The sequence below is a fragment of the Megascapheus bottae genome, chromosome 4 (genome assembly GCF_031878675.1).
Source record: "Megascapheus bottae isolate mThoBot1 chromosome 4, mThoBot2.hap1, whole genome shotgun sequence".
In the NCBI taxonomy this organism is placed as follows: Eukaryota; Metazoa; Chordata; class Mammalia; order Rodentia; family Geomyidae; genus Megascapheus; species Megascapheus bottae.
The window spans coordinates 36230220-36247050 of NC_143512.1; the positions used below are offsets into that span (position 1 = coordinate 36230220).

The window sequence follows — 16831 nt, forward strand, 5'->3', positions numbered from 1 at the left end:
ATTCAGTACAGTGCTTCCTAGATGTAGATACCTAAATTATTTACTATAATTTTAAGAAATTTGTTATTTATGGTATAGGGTTGAAGTATAAAAATAAGTAATGAAATTATTGCAACAAACAGTTAAATGTTGCCTTATGTCTTTACCAAGGTATTCCGTGGAAATGTTGATAACAACACACCCTATGCTAACTCATTCACACCCCCCATCAAAGCTCAGTACGTGAGACTTTATCCTCAAGTTTGTAGAAGACACTGCACATTACGAATGGAACTTCTAGGCTGTGAACTCTCGGGTGAGGCTTATATTCATTTGTCTGTACTGTATACATTTTGGTATTAACTGTGAATTATGCTTTACACTGAAATTTCAGTGGAAGTAGAATGGTCCTAACCTTATAAATTTTGTAAGTGTAGGTTATATGGTTCAGTAAAGTAAGCAAGATGAGGGATGGGGGTGGGGGGAACGGAAATGGGGACCAAGACATGTGAAAGGGTATCAATGTATGGGAATTAATGCACCATCTATTTGGCAAATATCATGTAACCCTTCTATTAATTACAATAAAATATATGAAAAAAAGATATTTTTGACTGGATACAAATGGATGCTGTCTCTAAGTTACACACATTTTTAATAACAGTGCTAATTGTTGATATGTCTAAATTGATGAATGCACATTAAAAACAATATAGTGTTTCAATAAAATCTGTAAATTTATTACTTTTCCCTAGGGAATAAATACCTCATCACCTAAGATCGGCAGTACAAAATCACTTTTAGATCATACTTAGCTAGCAACATGTTGTTATCTAGCTCAAGGGTAATCCCACAAAGACTCAGAGTTAAATAGTTCTTGTCTTCCAAGAATGTCAATACTGCATACAAAGAAGAAGGCTTAGTGTGGCTCCAATAGCAATTCTTTATTATAGCTGCATTCTGAACTTACTAGAATAATCTCTGTCATATAACTGTATTATGCTTGTGGTGGCTGTGATTTTTTCTGACATCAAAATTAACATTTCCCACAGAGCTATAATGTTCACATTTTATTCAACTACTGGGAAGGAGACTAAGAGTTTATATATAGTTTTTGGCATAACCACAAAAATATGGAAAAACTTTCACCAAATATGTCAAAAGAATTGAAACAAAATTTTAAAAGGAGACAAAATCCTGGTATGTAGTGTCATACATTTCATAAGTTCAGACAATCTAGTACAGAAAATTAGGCTTTGTGTCCATGTATGCTTCTTTTAAACTTATAAAACATTTGAAGTTATATTTGCCATAGGGAACCATAAACACAACAATATTGATGGGGATTCTATTAATAGACTAAAATGCATACTCTATAGCTGCTTACTTTCTTATATCTAGTTTTTGAATTCAGAAAATGATTTTTTTCTTTGCCAGTCCTGGGGCTTAAACTAAGGACAGCCTGGGGGATGTCCTTGAGTACTTTTGCTTGATCCACAGCACCACTTCTGGCTTTTTCTGTGTATGTGGTACCAAGGAATCAAATCCAGGGCTTCATACACACTAGGCAAGCATTCTACCACTAGGCTTCACTCCTAGCCCCAGAAAATCAGTTTTTTTTAAGAGAATATCTCATTCTAGTTACATGGAAAGTATACATAGGAAGATTCTGGTCACAGGCTACTCTGGAGAAAAAACAAAATGGGACAGTTATTGTGGCTCAAGTGGCAAACCTTGCCTATAAGCGCTGAGCTCAAATCCTTTTTACTATGAAAGTAATCAATTTTAATAGACCAAATAATCAATACTTAATGGACCTATTATATTTAAAGAAATTAGAATTATGTGGCTACATGAGTACGTTTGTTTAAAGAATTACATTTTTATCTCCAATATCGTATCTTTTATGAGGCAACCAAACAACAGTTATGTTACCATTAATCGTGCAGAGCTCTTTTACTTGTTTTGGCAATTTGAAGGAGTTTAGGGACCATCAGTAAATCTTAGCAGAATTATTGTGGTAGTGTTGGTACTGTATGTCTCTATATCACCACAGGCCACTCTCATTCCTAAGCCATTCATCATAAAGCAATCAAGGAGAAACAGGGTACGATTAGGTCTGCTCTAAGCCCTGTGGTTTTTAGTTGTTTAACATCACTTTCCCCAATTTGTCAGTCTTATGATTCACAAGGATCAGTCAATCATGACACGTTTATACCCCTAAGGTACAAATATATTTCACTGTCAAGTTTTACAAGAGGTTACATCAGATACTTAACAGATTTTTATATAAAAAAATAAGGAAGCAGTGCTCAGTCTCATACCCCCACAAATTGATTTTGAACTTCTAGGCAGAGGATAATATTATCTCTCACTGGTTGTTTTTAGAGGCTAGAGAGATTCAGTTCAAATATAATCTATTTCCACACTGATGCTCCATTTTGTTCAGGCTCTATCCACACTAATAAAAGAGTTAATTAGTTTATATGCGTGAAATCATATGGATGAAAGAGGGAATTGGTGCTATGTAACACAAAGGCAGAGAAGTTAAGTGTGCTGCTTAGGAATAAGCACTGAGAGCATATTCCACTGTTTCCCTTAATTGAATGATGTGCTACAAGTTTACCTTATTGTTTATAATAAATTGTGACTACCTGCATGAAATATCAGCATTTAGTCTCTTCCCAAACACATCCAAAGGACACATTTTACATTGTCTGACAGACAGAGATGACATATTATGTTGAGAAAGAGCAGATCATGGCTATAATTACAAGAATAAAACTCATTTACTCATTTTTGCACGTCATTATTCAACATTCATTGATAGCTAACTTCTCAAAAGCAGAGTCAAGTATGAAATGAATTTTATGACTAAGCAGAAATTCTAGAAAGCATTTTCTATTACTTTATATCTTATAAATGACAAACTTTTCCCCTTAAACATCTTCTGCAAACTGTGCAACATTTCCCAGACTTTGAAATAGCAATAGGTAAAGGAAGAATGGACAATAGAAAGGCTTATGTCTATACTATAGTCAACTCAGGCTGTAACTGCTGAAGGAAAAATGGCATATCATTATTGCTGGTAGGACTTTCAAGACTCCTCGATGGCATTTTTTTTCTCTGACAAAATTTACATTTAGTTTTTATCATGGGGTTTAGCATGTAGGTTTTGTCAGCACACTCTTGCTAAGACCACTATGCATATGTCACTTTTTATTCTGTTTGTAAGGGATAGGCTTTTTCTAGAAGGTAAATTTGAAGAATAGCATATAGGAGCCTCAAGAGGAAAGAAGTACTCTATTTTAACCAGGACAAAAAGACATTGATTATAGTGAAGAATTATCAGTGACTTCTAAATCTCTCTCAAAGAACCCATACTTAAAATGGCCTAATTTTAGTAACTATATCCAATGATAAGATATAATTTTTGGTACTCACATATATTCTGATTTTATAGTCTTTCAGTTGGAATGAACTTTATAAAACTGATAAAAATAGATAACCTACATAATGAAAACTGTCTTATCAATGTTTCTATATATTTTATAGCCAATTTCTTAAGACTTTTTCTTAGGTTGTTTCTCCTGTTGTCACCTTTTTCAAGATGGCATGCTGAGAACACTGGGAGGGGGTGAAAGGAGAGAATTTGGGACAAAAACATGAGAAGGGGTATCAATATTTGAGAAGTAATTCTCCTACTACCTGACAAATGTAACTGTAACCCCTGTATACATTATCCAGACAATTAAAAAAATGAAATGTATTGAAGTAACATAAACAAAACAAGGCCAGAAGTGAAGGAAATGTATCTGGCTGGAAAAAATTCCTCCCATTATCTTTGCTTAAGGATCAAACTCATGTTAAGTGTTGCTTGGCTAAAATATGGTGATTTGCATAAGTGAAACTCATTTAGAGGGTTTTGTTTGTTTTGGTGTCTGTCCTGGGGCTTGAACTCAGGATCTGAATGCTGTCCCTGAGTATATGTGATCAAGGCTAGTACTTTATCATTAAAGCCACAGTTCCACTTCTACTTAAGGCACTTGGTGTGTGTGTATTGGGGTGGGGGGACAATAGTCTCATAAGAAGTGGTGCTGTGGCTCAAGTGGGAGAATACTAACCTTGAGCACAGAGAGGTTCGGGGACAGTACCCAGTCCCTGACATCAAGCCACACAACCAACCAAAAATTTCAAAAAGGGTCTTGTGGAATTTTTTCTGCCCTGGCTGACATCAAGCTATCACCCTTAGATCTCAGACCTGAGTAGCTACGATGAAAGCCATCAATCATTGATATGTAGCAGAATCATACTTCTCATTTTAAAGTTTTTGAATAGAAATTTGTCACAGTTTGGGAAATTGGAAGCTTTATTTAGATATTATAGCATCTATTCAATGAAATAGAAGCTCCAATTTTGTATCATGTCAAATTTTGAAAAAAATAACTTATAGATCTTAGAATCTTCTGAGACTAGTCAAGCATTAAAGATTAAGATAGTGTCCTAGTAAATTTTTTTGCTAGAATGTTCTTATTTCCCTCTGTTTGCACATCTCAAAGTCTAAACTCTATATTTGCACAATGCCTCACCAATAGCTCACACTGAGTTGTTTTCCATTACAGAGGAGCCACATTGGCATGCTCAGACTCAATGAAACAGACAGCCCATATTTCTTAGACAACAAAATGCTGTCCAGTTTAGAATAAAACAACGGATCAGTTTGTGAATTGCTTGGTACTGTGGGAGTTTTCATTTGCAGTAATAAGAAAACAAATAAAAGAAAACCAAATATACTTTATGAGAAAATGTCCCATTTTTAAAGCCACAATGAAATTGTGGAAAACTAGGGAGCCTTTTGTAATGAGACAGCAGAGAATGTTTCAGTATTGTTTTCATTTCGCAAAAATCATCTATCACAGAAAAGTAGTTTGAATTGTCTTTCTTGTTTTCAATTTTCCTGAAATATATTCAGACAAAATGACTTCAATTGGCTATCTTGTTTTTCTACTTTGTTTCAGATTTATATCTGAGAGTAGTCCTAGTCTTTTTTCCTTTGGACTTTGATGCTCTCTCTTTGGCGGACTGAATAACATTTATGTTTAATCTTCTCTTGCCTATCTGAAATGAATATGAAAAGATTCAATATGATAAATTATTTTTTCTCATGGAGCCCATCTCATTTTCTTTCAGGCTGTTCTGAGCCTTTGGGGATGAAATCAGGACACATACAAGACTATCAGATCACTGCCTCCAGCATCTTCAGAACACTCAATATGGACATGTTCACCTGGGAACCAAGGAAAGCTCGACTGGACAAGCAAGGCAAAGTGAATGCCTGGACCTCTGGCCACAATGACCAGTCACAATGGTTACAGGTAAGTTTTTTTCTGACACTATTTTACCTCCTACTTCTCCTCTGCCTAAGAAGTTCCTGTTGGCTAGGTGAATATCAGAGACATAATTTTTATCTTAAATGTGCCTTTGTATTGGACTTACCTAAAATTATAATATAGAGATTACTTCTGACCCTATGACCCTCTGGTATTGATTTATAGATGGTTCTATCAGGTTGACTGATATACTATCTGTAGGTCTTTTGAATCGTACTTAAGTGTATGCACATTTTAAATTTCATCTATTATAATGTGTTGTATTAATACTGGTTTTGAAAGTGTGACAGCAGGAATCTAAGACACTGGAATTACCGTGCTGACTTGCAGGTAATCTCTTACAATCCTAACTCTTACACATTAGCTCTTAACTCTGGTTGCTATGCAATGGAGCAATCTGATTACACTCTCATCATACTGCTTGCTTATATAAGCAAAATATACATTCAGCAGCATCTACCATTTGCAAATGAAGTGAAGTTACAGACGATGCTTTTTAAGCAGTGTTCTTGAAATGCACTTTCATGAGGGGTGTTTTTAATATTTTAATGATCATGCATTAGTAATACTACAGGTATATAATATACTACAGGTTTTAAAATATACAGAGCATTTTGAGACCTTTACCCTCCTTCCTGCCTCCTCCTTTTCCACCAGTATTTGAAGGGTTTTGGTTTTACTATGCTGTGCATGTGGGTGCAGAGATATAGACAAATACAGATATAGAGAGACAAGTAAATAAGTTATAGACATGTAGATATAGAGAGATATAAATATATTTATATAAAGATGTGCATACACATATATATGTGTATATGTCTTACAACTTGTCATATTTCTTATTTGAGTTTTTGATGCTCAGCTGGAGTTCTGTTGAACAATTTCAATATCTATCAAAGATATTGTATGATGCTATCCTGCCTTTATCTATGCATAACTTACATACACAGCATAACTTCCATATATATACATATATAGAGATATACATATATATGTAATATGTACGACTATATAATATGTATCTATTTATACATAGCTGGCTAGCTAGCCTACATAATGCATACAGACAGACAGGCAGACAGTCAGGTAGATAGAATCCATTTTGATTCCCAGATTCCAATATAGTGCTCATACTGTTAAAGACATTTATTTAACATTTTTACTTGAGAGACAGCTAAGGAATATCACATTGTACCTGTGAGGTGCCTGTGAGGAGTAGCTCTGTTGTTTCCCATTGGACAAAACAGATTTCTTACATTATATTTCTTCTTGAGCCTACATAACACAAAACTTTATTTTTCTCCTTGCCAATGTATCCTTCTGTTCTCCTAGTCTCTCCCCACCCCCCAACTATTATTCTGTTCCTAATGGTTCTTTCATCAACTCCACAGGCTCAGATTAGATGATTTAGCAAATGTTGGTGATTGCAGTTACTAAAATGAGAACCAAGTGCCCTAAAATATCCCTCACTGCCATTTCATAGGCTCTGCTGCCTACTTGTTCACATAGGTGCCTGCAGAAGAGCTAATCAGCTTTCCAAGTATCTAATGTACAATCAGATTGGAACACATGACTGTATGTGTGTGTAAGCATGCATGTGTGCATGAGAGTGATTCTAAAATGTAAAGGGTATTTTCTTTCTCTCTTGTTTAAAATCCTTAAATTGGTTTCTTTCATTCCAAGGTTGGAACAGATTACATAATAAAGTCTGTAAACCTTTGTATGTTTGGCCCCCATTTCATCTCTTCCCATACTCTTAAATTTGCATCAGTTTCTCAGCCCAAACACTATCTCTTCCAATTTCATCAAAGTCATCATCTTCATGGGAGAAAAAAATTAGAAGAGATCAGAATTTCCAGAATTCTCATAATTAAAACCTTTAGCTACATACTTTTCTCTGGGAAGGCTTGGGTGCCAGGTGCCTCCTAATCTTGTCTCATGAAAGTTCTCTCCTGTCTACTGTAGTCTCAGTTTATCCCTACAGAAATGTTCCAAGAACCCCAGTGGATGCCTGCAACTACAAACAGTACAGAATCCTATAAATGCTATTTTTTTCTCCTATATTCCTTGAAGCATTGCCACTTAGTGACAGTTAAATTTGTCTGCCTGCACTTTATTTCATGGTAACTCTTGTGCTTTGTTTGGGTCTATCATTTATTAAAATAAAGATCTTTATAACAGTTGCATTTAGACATGTTGACAATCAATCTGATAGATGATCAGTTGAGATGGATAGATAGCTCACACAGGATGTATACCTTAAACCAGAAAAAAGTCAAATCCTGGTATTACAAGGAAAAACAGCATAACATTGTAACATACTATTCAGAATGGAATGTCATGAGAAACTTCTTAAATGCTGACTTTTGCAAATTTCTGTTTTAGATTTTCACATTGACTATACATAGTTAAAACTTTGGAAAATAAAACAGTGGATTTGTTATAACATGATATGTGCTCTATAATTTTGTCATGGCAACACAATGATAATATATGGGAACTTGTATTTCCAAGCCTCAAATTTTGTATCAAAAAGCAGTTTTTCTTAAAAAACAAGGTCTGAAATTTTAATAATATACAGTTTTCAAGTTCTCATTTGGGAAATATGGGAAATCACCATATTTATTTAACTTGACAGTAATAAACATGAAGTTCTTTTGGTTGCTGTAAATATTTTAAAATTGCAAATATTTAATTCATAACTGAACTTAACTAGGTAAATTTATTCTTTGTGATCTGTAAGGCCTTGTAGAATAAAATAGAATAGTTTACATCCAAAAGTATCTGAGACAGCTAGGTAGACTCTAGAAACACTCAAATGGATTGCCAATGACATTTTTTAGAAAGGTAAGAATATAACAAATATTTTTACATGAATCACGATATGATTTTCAGTGCAAGCAAGCCACTATCAATCACTTTATTTGATATGTCTATCTTCTTTAAGTCACTTGCATGCTGGAATCGATTCATCTTCTGGATGACAGATTTTTCTCTCAATCCAAGGACCAGTTCTTGCAGTAAATGTCTAATTTTCGTTATGTTAGAACATACCCTAATTCACCAAGGCAAACCAGATTGACATATCTCCTTTTATTTATTTTTTCTGACATGCACAAATAGCTCCAAAATTGTGACTGTCTTTAGTGTTTTTTCCTCAAGAGGATGTCATCTGTTCAACCGTACATTGTTAACATTGGTTGCACTTAATATTTTTGTTGAAAAATAAGATTACCACTTTCATAGATGACATTGCCTAAAGTGTTTATTTTGGAGCTGTTGATAAAAGAATCAATTTTACTTTTTTAGTTTCATGTTGTTTATTTGGATCAACAACAAAAGAGACATTTACATTTTGTTTTAAAGTACTTTGGGTGGAAAATATTTATAAAGAAATTAATACTAACAATAAAATTTAGAATGATTACAATATAATTCTAATATTTTATTATTTTATGTAATCTTTTTTGTTGATGTTAAATGTTATGCCTCACTAAAATATATTTTTATTTTGTATTATAATATATTGGTTCTGATTGGGAGTAAATGCCTATATTTTTCTTTTTTATTGTATTTTACTGTCTGGGTAATGTATAGAGGGATTACAGTTACATTCATCAGGTGGTGGGTACATTACTTCTTGAACCTTGATATCCCTTCTCATGTTTTGTCCCCCTTTCTCTCACTCCTAGTCATCTTGTTTTCCCCCTTTCTTTCCCTATTTCAAATAAACAAATAAGTGTATATATAGTAACAAAGACAGATATAGTAACCATAGGAGATTAACCATAAGTGGAAAAAAAGAGAAATAACTCCATATAGTACATTAAGAACAACAAACTCAAAGATAAACCTCTGATTTCCATAACCTAGAGTTCATTTCATTTAGTCTCATCCTGTACCACCATGTGTCTATAAGTTTTGAGGTATTGTGATCTTCTATTAGCAGAGTCCTAATGTGTACTAATTATTACAAATGAGAGAAACCATTGGGCCTATGCTCCTTTGGGTCTGGCTTATTTCAAAAGGATCAGTTTTTATCCTTAACTGAGACTTCAAAAATTGTGAATTTAAGTATCTTTTTAAATAAAATGCAACAATTTTGGTCAATAGCTCTTCAGAAAAGAAGCCATTTCTGTCGTTTAAGTATCTTTCCTACATTATTGATTGTTGGCTAATTGAGTATGTAAGTAGTTTCTTTCATATACCAATGATGCATGTCATTTCTAATGCAGTTTTATATCAATTTAATATGCCCAAATCAAAACAGGTCACATTTGGAAATAAAATAGTACTAAATAACACCTGCTCCCAATGTTCTTACACCTAATTTGTGACTAGTTTCATGTATTCTTCTAAATATTTCTCTGTTTTTAAATACTATTTTATTCTTATAATTATTCAAATATTTTCCCAGAATTTTCTATAAGGTCAAATATCTGGAAATCTCAGGTAAATTATTTTGTGTTGATTTTGATACATGATCATATGTAACTGACTCATTGTCTTGGGATACTGATTATTTTGTTATTGCTTTGTTTTGTTTTGTGCCAGTAATGGGACTTGAACACAGGGTCTGAGTTCTCATCCTAATCTATTTTGCTCAAGGTTAAGGCTCCAGTGCTTGAGCCACAGCTCTACTTCTGGCCTTTTGCTGGTTAATTGAAGCTGAGAGCCTCATGGACTTTTTTGCTTGGGCTGGATAAACCCAGTAGTCAGATCTTAGACTCCTAAGTCAACTAGGATTGTAGGCAGGTAACTTCTTTGGGTTATTGATAATCATGAAATCCTCAAACTATTTTTATTTAAATATAGCAAAAACAAAAAGATTCATAGATAACTCTATGTGTGCCCTTCCTAAGATTTCTAGAAGAGTAATCTACAACTTTGATATAAATAATGTTCTCCAGAACTGGAAAACATAACCAAAAATGTAACCAAAAGAACCTAGAAATGTGTTCTGCAAAATTCTTGTGAATGTTTAACAATATTTACTGCCTCTTTAAAAAAAAATCCTATCACTATCTTAATTGAATGACCTTACGCAAATCATTCCTTATTTATTGCTGAACAGCCCTAACATATGATTGGATTGGGTTGTAATATTTTTTCAAAAAATAAAATGGCATTATACATGTTAACATGAAAGTAACAGTTTTTAAGTAACAGACTGTTAGCATCTATGGCTGTGGTATAAGTAACTAATCCAAAATATGTGCTGATTATAAGACAGATGAAGTAAGAGAAAGAGTACACAGTAGGTATACTGGATGAGTCTTTTCCTCTCAGGGACTGATGTAATCTCAGGATAATATGATATGATATGATATGATATAATCAATTATAATACAAAATTAAGATACTTTTGTATTTAATACTTCCTCTGAAATGGAATTTCTAATGAGCTAATGAAATATGAGATAATATATTGTTAGATAAGTTGAAAATGGCAAGTAGTGTTAACTTATATAGATTGTTAATGGGAAACTAAAATTTTGAAAGGTTTTATTGGATAATATCAGACTTTTTAGCTTCTTTTTCTGGACACAGTAAGAATAAATATTGATTATATAAAGTAAGCATCATGCTATTTTCAGTCTTCCCTACTGAAATTCTTACTAGTATGATCATGGATTTTATATCACTGATTTTTATCACTGATTTGTCAGTTTGAGAAATTGGCTTTTAATCTATGATCAGATTAGAAAAATGGATCAAAAGCATGAAATTAATAAAAAGGGACATCACCTAAAATAATATTAAAAATTATAAATTGCTCTGACTTATTTTGGTGTTGATCATGGAGCTAAACAGGGAAAAATATGAGACTAGAACTGATAGAAAAATTATTATGAAATAAGGCATAAGAAATTCTCCTATTGTGAACATTTCACCTTTATGCTTGTTGACTTATTGATTACATAGAAAATGGATAATTGGCTCCCAATAAAGAAATATGTTAAAAAACTCATGAACTATATAACAATATAAATACCAAACGGGGAAAAATGTTATGCTGTAACCTTGGAAATGCCTTCTATATCTATCACATGAGATATTTGTTCATTTGTGGTAGTTGGCATACTACTTGAACCAAATTAGTAGCGTTAATAGAGTTGTTGATGGGTACATTTTAGTGTTGACCTTTGTCAGAATTGCATCTAACCCAACAGAGATTCACATTATACTAATTTTATGGAATCATGTAAGACAGAAATTGAATTTAAGCTTTGAAATTAAATAAGCCTTTAATTTAATTTAGGCCTTTTAAGATTTATAAAAAAAGAATGTTCTGGCAATTGGCTTCTCTTGCCCTCTGGATTTTTTTATTTATTGAGGATTTGAAGCAGAGGCTTTCAAGATTCAAGTGACCAATAAGGTCCTAGGAACATTTGACAATGTGAAGGAATATTTGGAACTGTTTTTAAGTCACCTGTCACAAGATAGCACAATGCCAGATGCAATGTCTTGGCAGACACAGTCAGTACATGTCTTCTTATAAGGGTCATTACAACTTCTTTAGTGGTTATAAATCTAAAATTCACAAATATGTAAACCAAACTAAGAGATGGAGTATGTGTCTGTTTAGAAGTCATATTTGGAACCATTGGAAAGCTTTAGAACAGAGATTGTAAGAAGGGGATTTTTCAGTAGGTCTCCTCATATCTTTACCATATGGACATTGAATGAGTTTGGTTGGATTCCTTTAGATGTAGATGACTTTAATTGTCTCCTAGTTATTTTAGTATTAATAAAAGTGGCTATTAAAATGGGAACTTTTCTGCTCTAAGAATATGAGCTACAAATTATGCCAGTGAGCAAAGATTAAAATTTCAGACTACTGTTTCCAAAATGAGTATTTGTAAAGCTGTTGAAGAAAATTTAAATACATTTTCTTTGTCACAGTGAGATGTTTTCCTGTTTCAGAATAATAAATCTGAGAGGAACTTGCTAATGATTGTAAGTCCATAACAGATATAGGTTATTAGATTAGATTAGATATTTTACCACAATAGTTATTTGTCAAAAATGATTACTTTTATTAAGAGATATGTAGTGGAATAAGATGTGCTTTCTTTTTTTAATCCTGACCAGCTCAGCTCCTGCTATTTACCTAGACTTTAGAAAGAGTTCCTGATATTTCTGTGGGTCTGATTTACTCACATAATTTTTGGTTCTCGGTGGTGCTGAGAGAAATGACTGAGAATGATGAAAGTAGCGACGTGAATCAAAATACCTTGTCCTCATAAACAGACACCGAGTTGAAACCCCTTTGTATAACTATGTAAAGATATAATAATTAGTTTTTTCCATCCATTATAAAATTTTTATATATCCTTACTGTATTAATCAATAGCAAATCTTCACATATATTAAAATAAAGCAAAAAAGTAAAACGAGTTGTTATAATAATTTCTTCCCACAACCTAGTGGTGTTTTCAAGACTACAACTATACCCATCAGGCAGTACTATACTTTATGACACTTCAGTCATTTTTCAGTCATTTTTCCTCAAATCCAATGTTGCTCTAATGAGAAAATACTTCAGCTTTGTGTACATTCATGGTTGTAGATCTATTTTATTTATAAAGTATTTATTTCTATCCAATATCTTTAAAAATACATTTTATAAGAAATAGGCATTTGTTTTATGCTAATTTTACAATATGTTAAATTTAGTAGTAATATGTCTCCAGAGAAGTCAAGAAACATGGTCATGTGCTGTTCTGTATTCACCACTAATGAGATTCTTTTTGAGTTTCTTTAAGATGTAGCTATATTCTATTTATGTAATGACAGCAACGAATTACTCATTTTCTGACATTGATCTATAGCTCAGGAGAAATAAACATACAAACTTCCTTTGGGTAGGGCAGGTTGCAATCTCATTTTCAAAACTAGACATGGCTTTCAATTTCCAAACACAAACTTGCAAGAATTCCATGACTTGATTCTGTAAATGACAGAACATAGCCCCAGACTCCAATTTGTCCTGAAAATGTTCAGATGCTTAGGCTTTTCCTTTTCTTCATGCCAGTGAAAGGGATTTTATGATTGATGACAATTCAACATTAATGCAGAATCTATAATTTAACAGTCACCATTGTACATTAGAATAGCGTACAAGACCTAAGCAAAAATCTTTCTGTAGTGCATTTTACATGTTGCAAAACAGGAACCCTGAACTATGGAAATGTCATTATTTTACCTTCTAGATTTTCCTCATTTAACAAGTTATACCAGAGTTTATTTGAACAACAGACATAGGTTGTTCCGTATTTTTTCTGTCTGCTTGCCCAGTATTTTTTGAATGAGAATTTTTTTCTTTTTTTATTTACATGTTTTTGTTGGGATAATGTATAGGGATTACAGCTACATTTGTCAAGTAGTGGGTACATTAGTTCTTGAACCTTGATACCCAAATAAGTGTATATATAGTATGCCAGGTAACAAATTCAGATACAGTAACCACATAAGATTAACCATAAGTGGAAAAAAAGAGAGAAAGAAATACCTTCACATAGTACATTAAGAACAACAATTACAAAGATAAACCTCTTGTTTCCATAGCCTAGAGTTCATTTCGGTAATCTCATTCTTTATGACCATATGTACAAAGCTATTGAGCTACTATGATACTCTGCTCTGAGAATCCTAGATGTGTACTAATTATTACAAATGATGGGTGCTATAGAGCCTATGCTCCTTTGGGTCTGGCTTCCTTCACTTAATATGATTTTTTTCCAAGTCTTTCCATTTCCTTGTGAATGGGGCAATATCATTCTTGCACTTTGTGGACTTTCTATTTAACTCGCTAGCTATGTTCTTTGCCATATAGAGGCTCTGCATAAATCAGAAAATGTTAAAGGAAGCGTAAATATTTGTTATTATTTTCACTTTGTTTATGTGCCCATTTAACTACTTTTTCTCCATATATTTTTATTGTAATTAATAGAAGGGTTACATTATATTCACCAGATAGAAGGTGCATTATTTCCCAGACATTGATACCCTTTCTCATGTCTTGGTCCCCATCTTCCTCCCCCCACCCCCGCCCCTCATCTTGTTTTCCCCCATTCTCTATCCTATTTCAAATTGATGCTGGTGAAAAGATGATACAACATGAGAAATAGCAACAGATACTTACCTAGAGTCATGATTAATCATTACCTCTTAGAATGCCTTTTTTGAAATTTTAAAATAAAATACAGATGAGGTGTTGGCTCACTCTTATAATCCTGGCCCTACCTACTCAGACTAGTTGAAGGCTAGTAGGAATGTCAACAAAATTCTTATTTCCAATAAACTACTTGGAAAAAGCCAGAACTGGCTCTGTGGCTCAACTGATACAGTGCTAGTACTGGGAAAAAGAAATTCAAGTCCAAGCCCCATGATCAACACACATACACACACACACACACACACACACACACACACACACACACACACACACACAAAGATGAAAATTTACAGTAACATTAAAAGTTGTATTCTTAGGAAATCTTATGTGGTTATTATTGCTATGATATGTGCAAAATAATTTGCAAGAATAAATGTGATTCGTAGTGAAAACAAGACTATTTCAATAGCTGTTAGTACTGTCTCCTCTCTCCCAATATTCTACTACCTATTAGCTACCAAGCCTTTGTTTTGTTGATGAGAAGCAATGCAGAGATTTAAGCCCCAAAGGGAGAGAGTTTGATGTCCCCATCTGAGTACCACAGGATCCATCTGTTCTGTTAGGCATATGTCTGATGTTATGGGAGAAATGTAATGCAAGATAATGGATCTAGGAGTTCTTTAGAATGAATTGCTAAATATATATGTGTATGCTTCTTACAGCTGCCTCAAACTCTGTAATGGGAAATAGAGACTATTCTAAAAATAAAACAGCATCAAAGCTCAGATTGGGGAAAAAATGTGCACCATCATTTGCTTGTATCTTTCAGCATCTTGAGTATCAAAGTCATTTTCTCCAAGTTGGCTTGAAGACTTCCTACATCAAGGGAGGCAAATGCAGGACCTAAATTGCCAATCCAGAAATTCTTCTATTAGATGTACATTTCTTTTTTTTTTTTTTTGCCAGTCCTGGGCTTGAGCTCAGGGCCTGAGCAATGTCCTTGGACTTTCTCAAGGCTAGAGCTCTACCGCTTGAGCCTCAGCACCACTTCTGGCTTTTTTCTATGTATGTGGTACCAAGGAATCGAACCCGGGTCTTCATGCATGCTAGGCAAGCACTTTAACCACTAGACCAAACTCCCGCCCCTATATGTACATTTCTGTACAAATACTCTTGGATTAGTTGTACTAAATGATGTTTAGGGGAAAAAAAGGAATTATTTAAAGACCACAGTTTTACTGGAGCTTCAAATACATATACATGTAGAATTTAAAATTACTTGAATATGAATCCAGTTACAGTCTAGTAATAAAAGTAATATAGTGGGCCGGGAGTTTGGCCTAGTGGTTAAAGTGCTTGCCTAGCATGCATGAAGACCCGGGTTCGATTCCTCGGTACCACATACTTAGAAAAAAGCCAGAAGTGGTGCTGAGGCTCAAGTGGTAGAGCTCTAGCCTTGAGAAAGTCCAAGGACAGTGCTCAGGCCCTGAGCTCAAGCCCAGGACTGGCAAAAAAAAAAGTAATATAGTTTGGGGATTTTACAAATTTTATGAATATATATAAATATATATATAAAAGCATTATTTGGGATTATATATACATATAACATATATATAATTTAGACTTTATTTTATATATTATAATAGAGTATTATATATAACAGAATATATAATATATATATTAGAGTATATGATAGAGTATATTATATAAAATTTAGAGGATATTATCAGTTAAATATAATATATAATTATATTAATTTAGAGCATTCAAGTATAAGTATATTATTTAAAACATATATCATATATAATTATATTGCATATAATAGTATGTATTTATATACATCAATTTGGAATATCTACATATAAGTGCTAAAGCATTTCAGAAGAAATATGATTTTTTGTTAAAATATAATGTTGAATATTAAAGTCGAATACAGGACCATTTGGATTAAAATAACTTCCATACAACTTAATAAAGTATGGGAAAGGTGAAATGAAAATGAAAATGACATATGCAGTTTAATGCAGTCCCACTTATCCAGCCTTTCTCTGATTTGTTGTGATTCTAGGTCCTTATTAAGAAAGTTTCAACCTGTGCCAAGGAGGCCTAGTGTATCTCCTATTCCTTCTCGTAAAGTTTTCAGTGTGTCAGCTTTTACCTCCAGGTCTTTGATCCATTTGGAGTTAATTCTAGCGCAAGGTGACAAAGAAGGATCCAACTTTAGTTTTCTGCATGTGCTTAACCAGTTCTGCCAGCATAACTTGTTGAAGAGGCTGTCTTTCTTCCAGTCTATTTTTTGGTTCCCTTGTCAAAGATTAGGTGGCCATAGGTCTGTGGTTTA

The 16831-nt window shown here is 33.4% G+C and overlaps 1 protein-coding gene across 2 annotated transcripts in view; it reads left to right on the plus strand.

The window, feature by feature from the left end:
• Positions 1-16831, plus strand: part of Edil3 (EGF like and discoidin domains 3) — a 380429-nt gene that overhangs the window by 270331 nt on the left and 93267 nt on the right. For both annotated transcript variants that reach the window (XM_090331670.1, XM_090331669.1), the window contains exons 8-9: positions 151-295; positions 5170-5354. In XM_090331670.1, coding sequence (XP_090187796.1) covers positions 151-295; positions 5170-5354 — 330 coding nt within the window. The remainder of the gene's footprint in view (positions 1-150; positions 296-5169; positions 5355-16831) is intronic.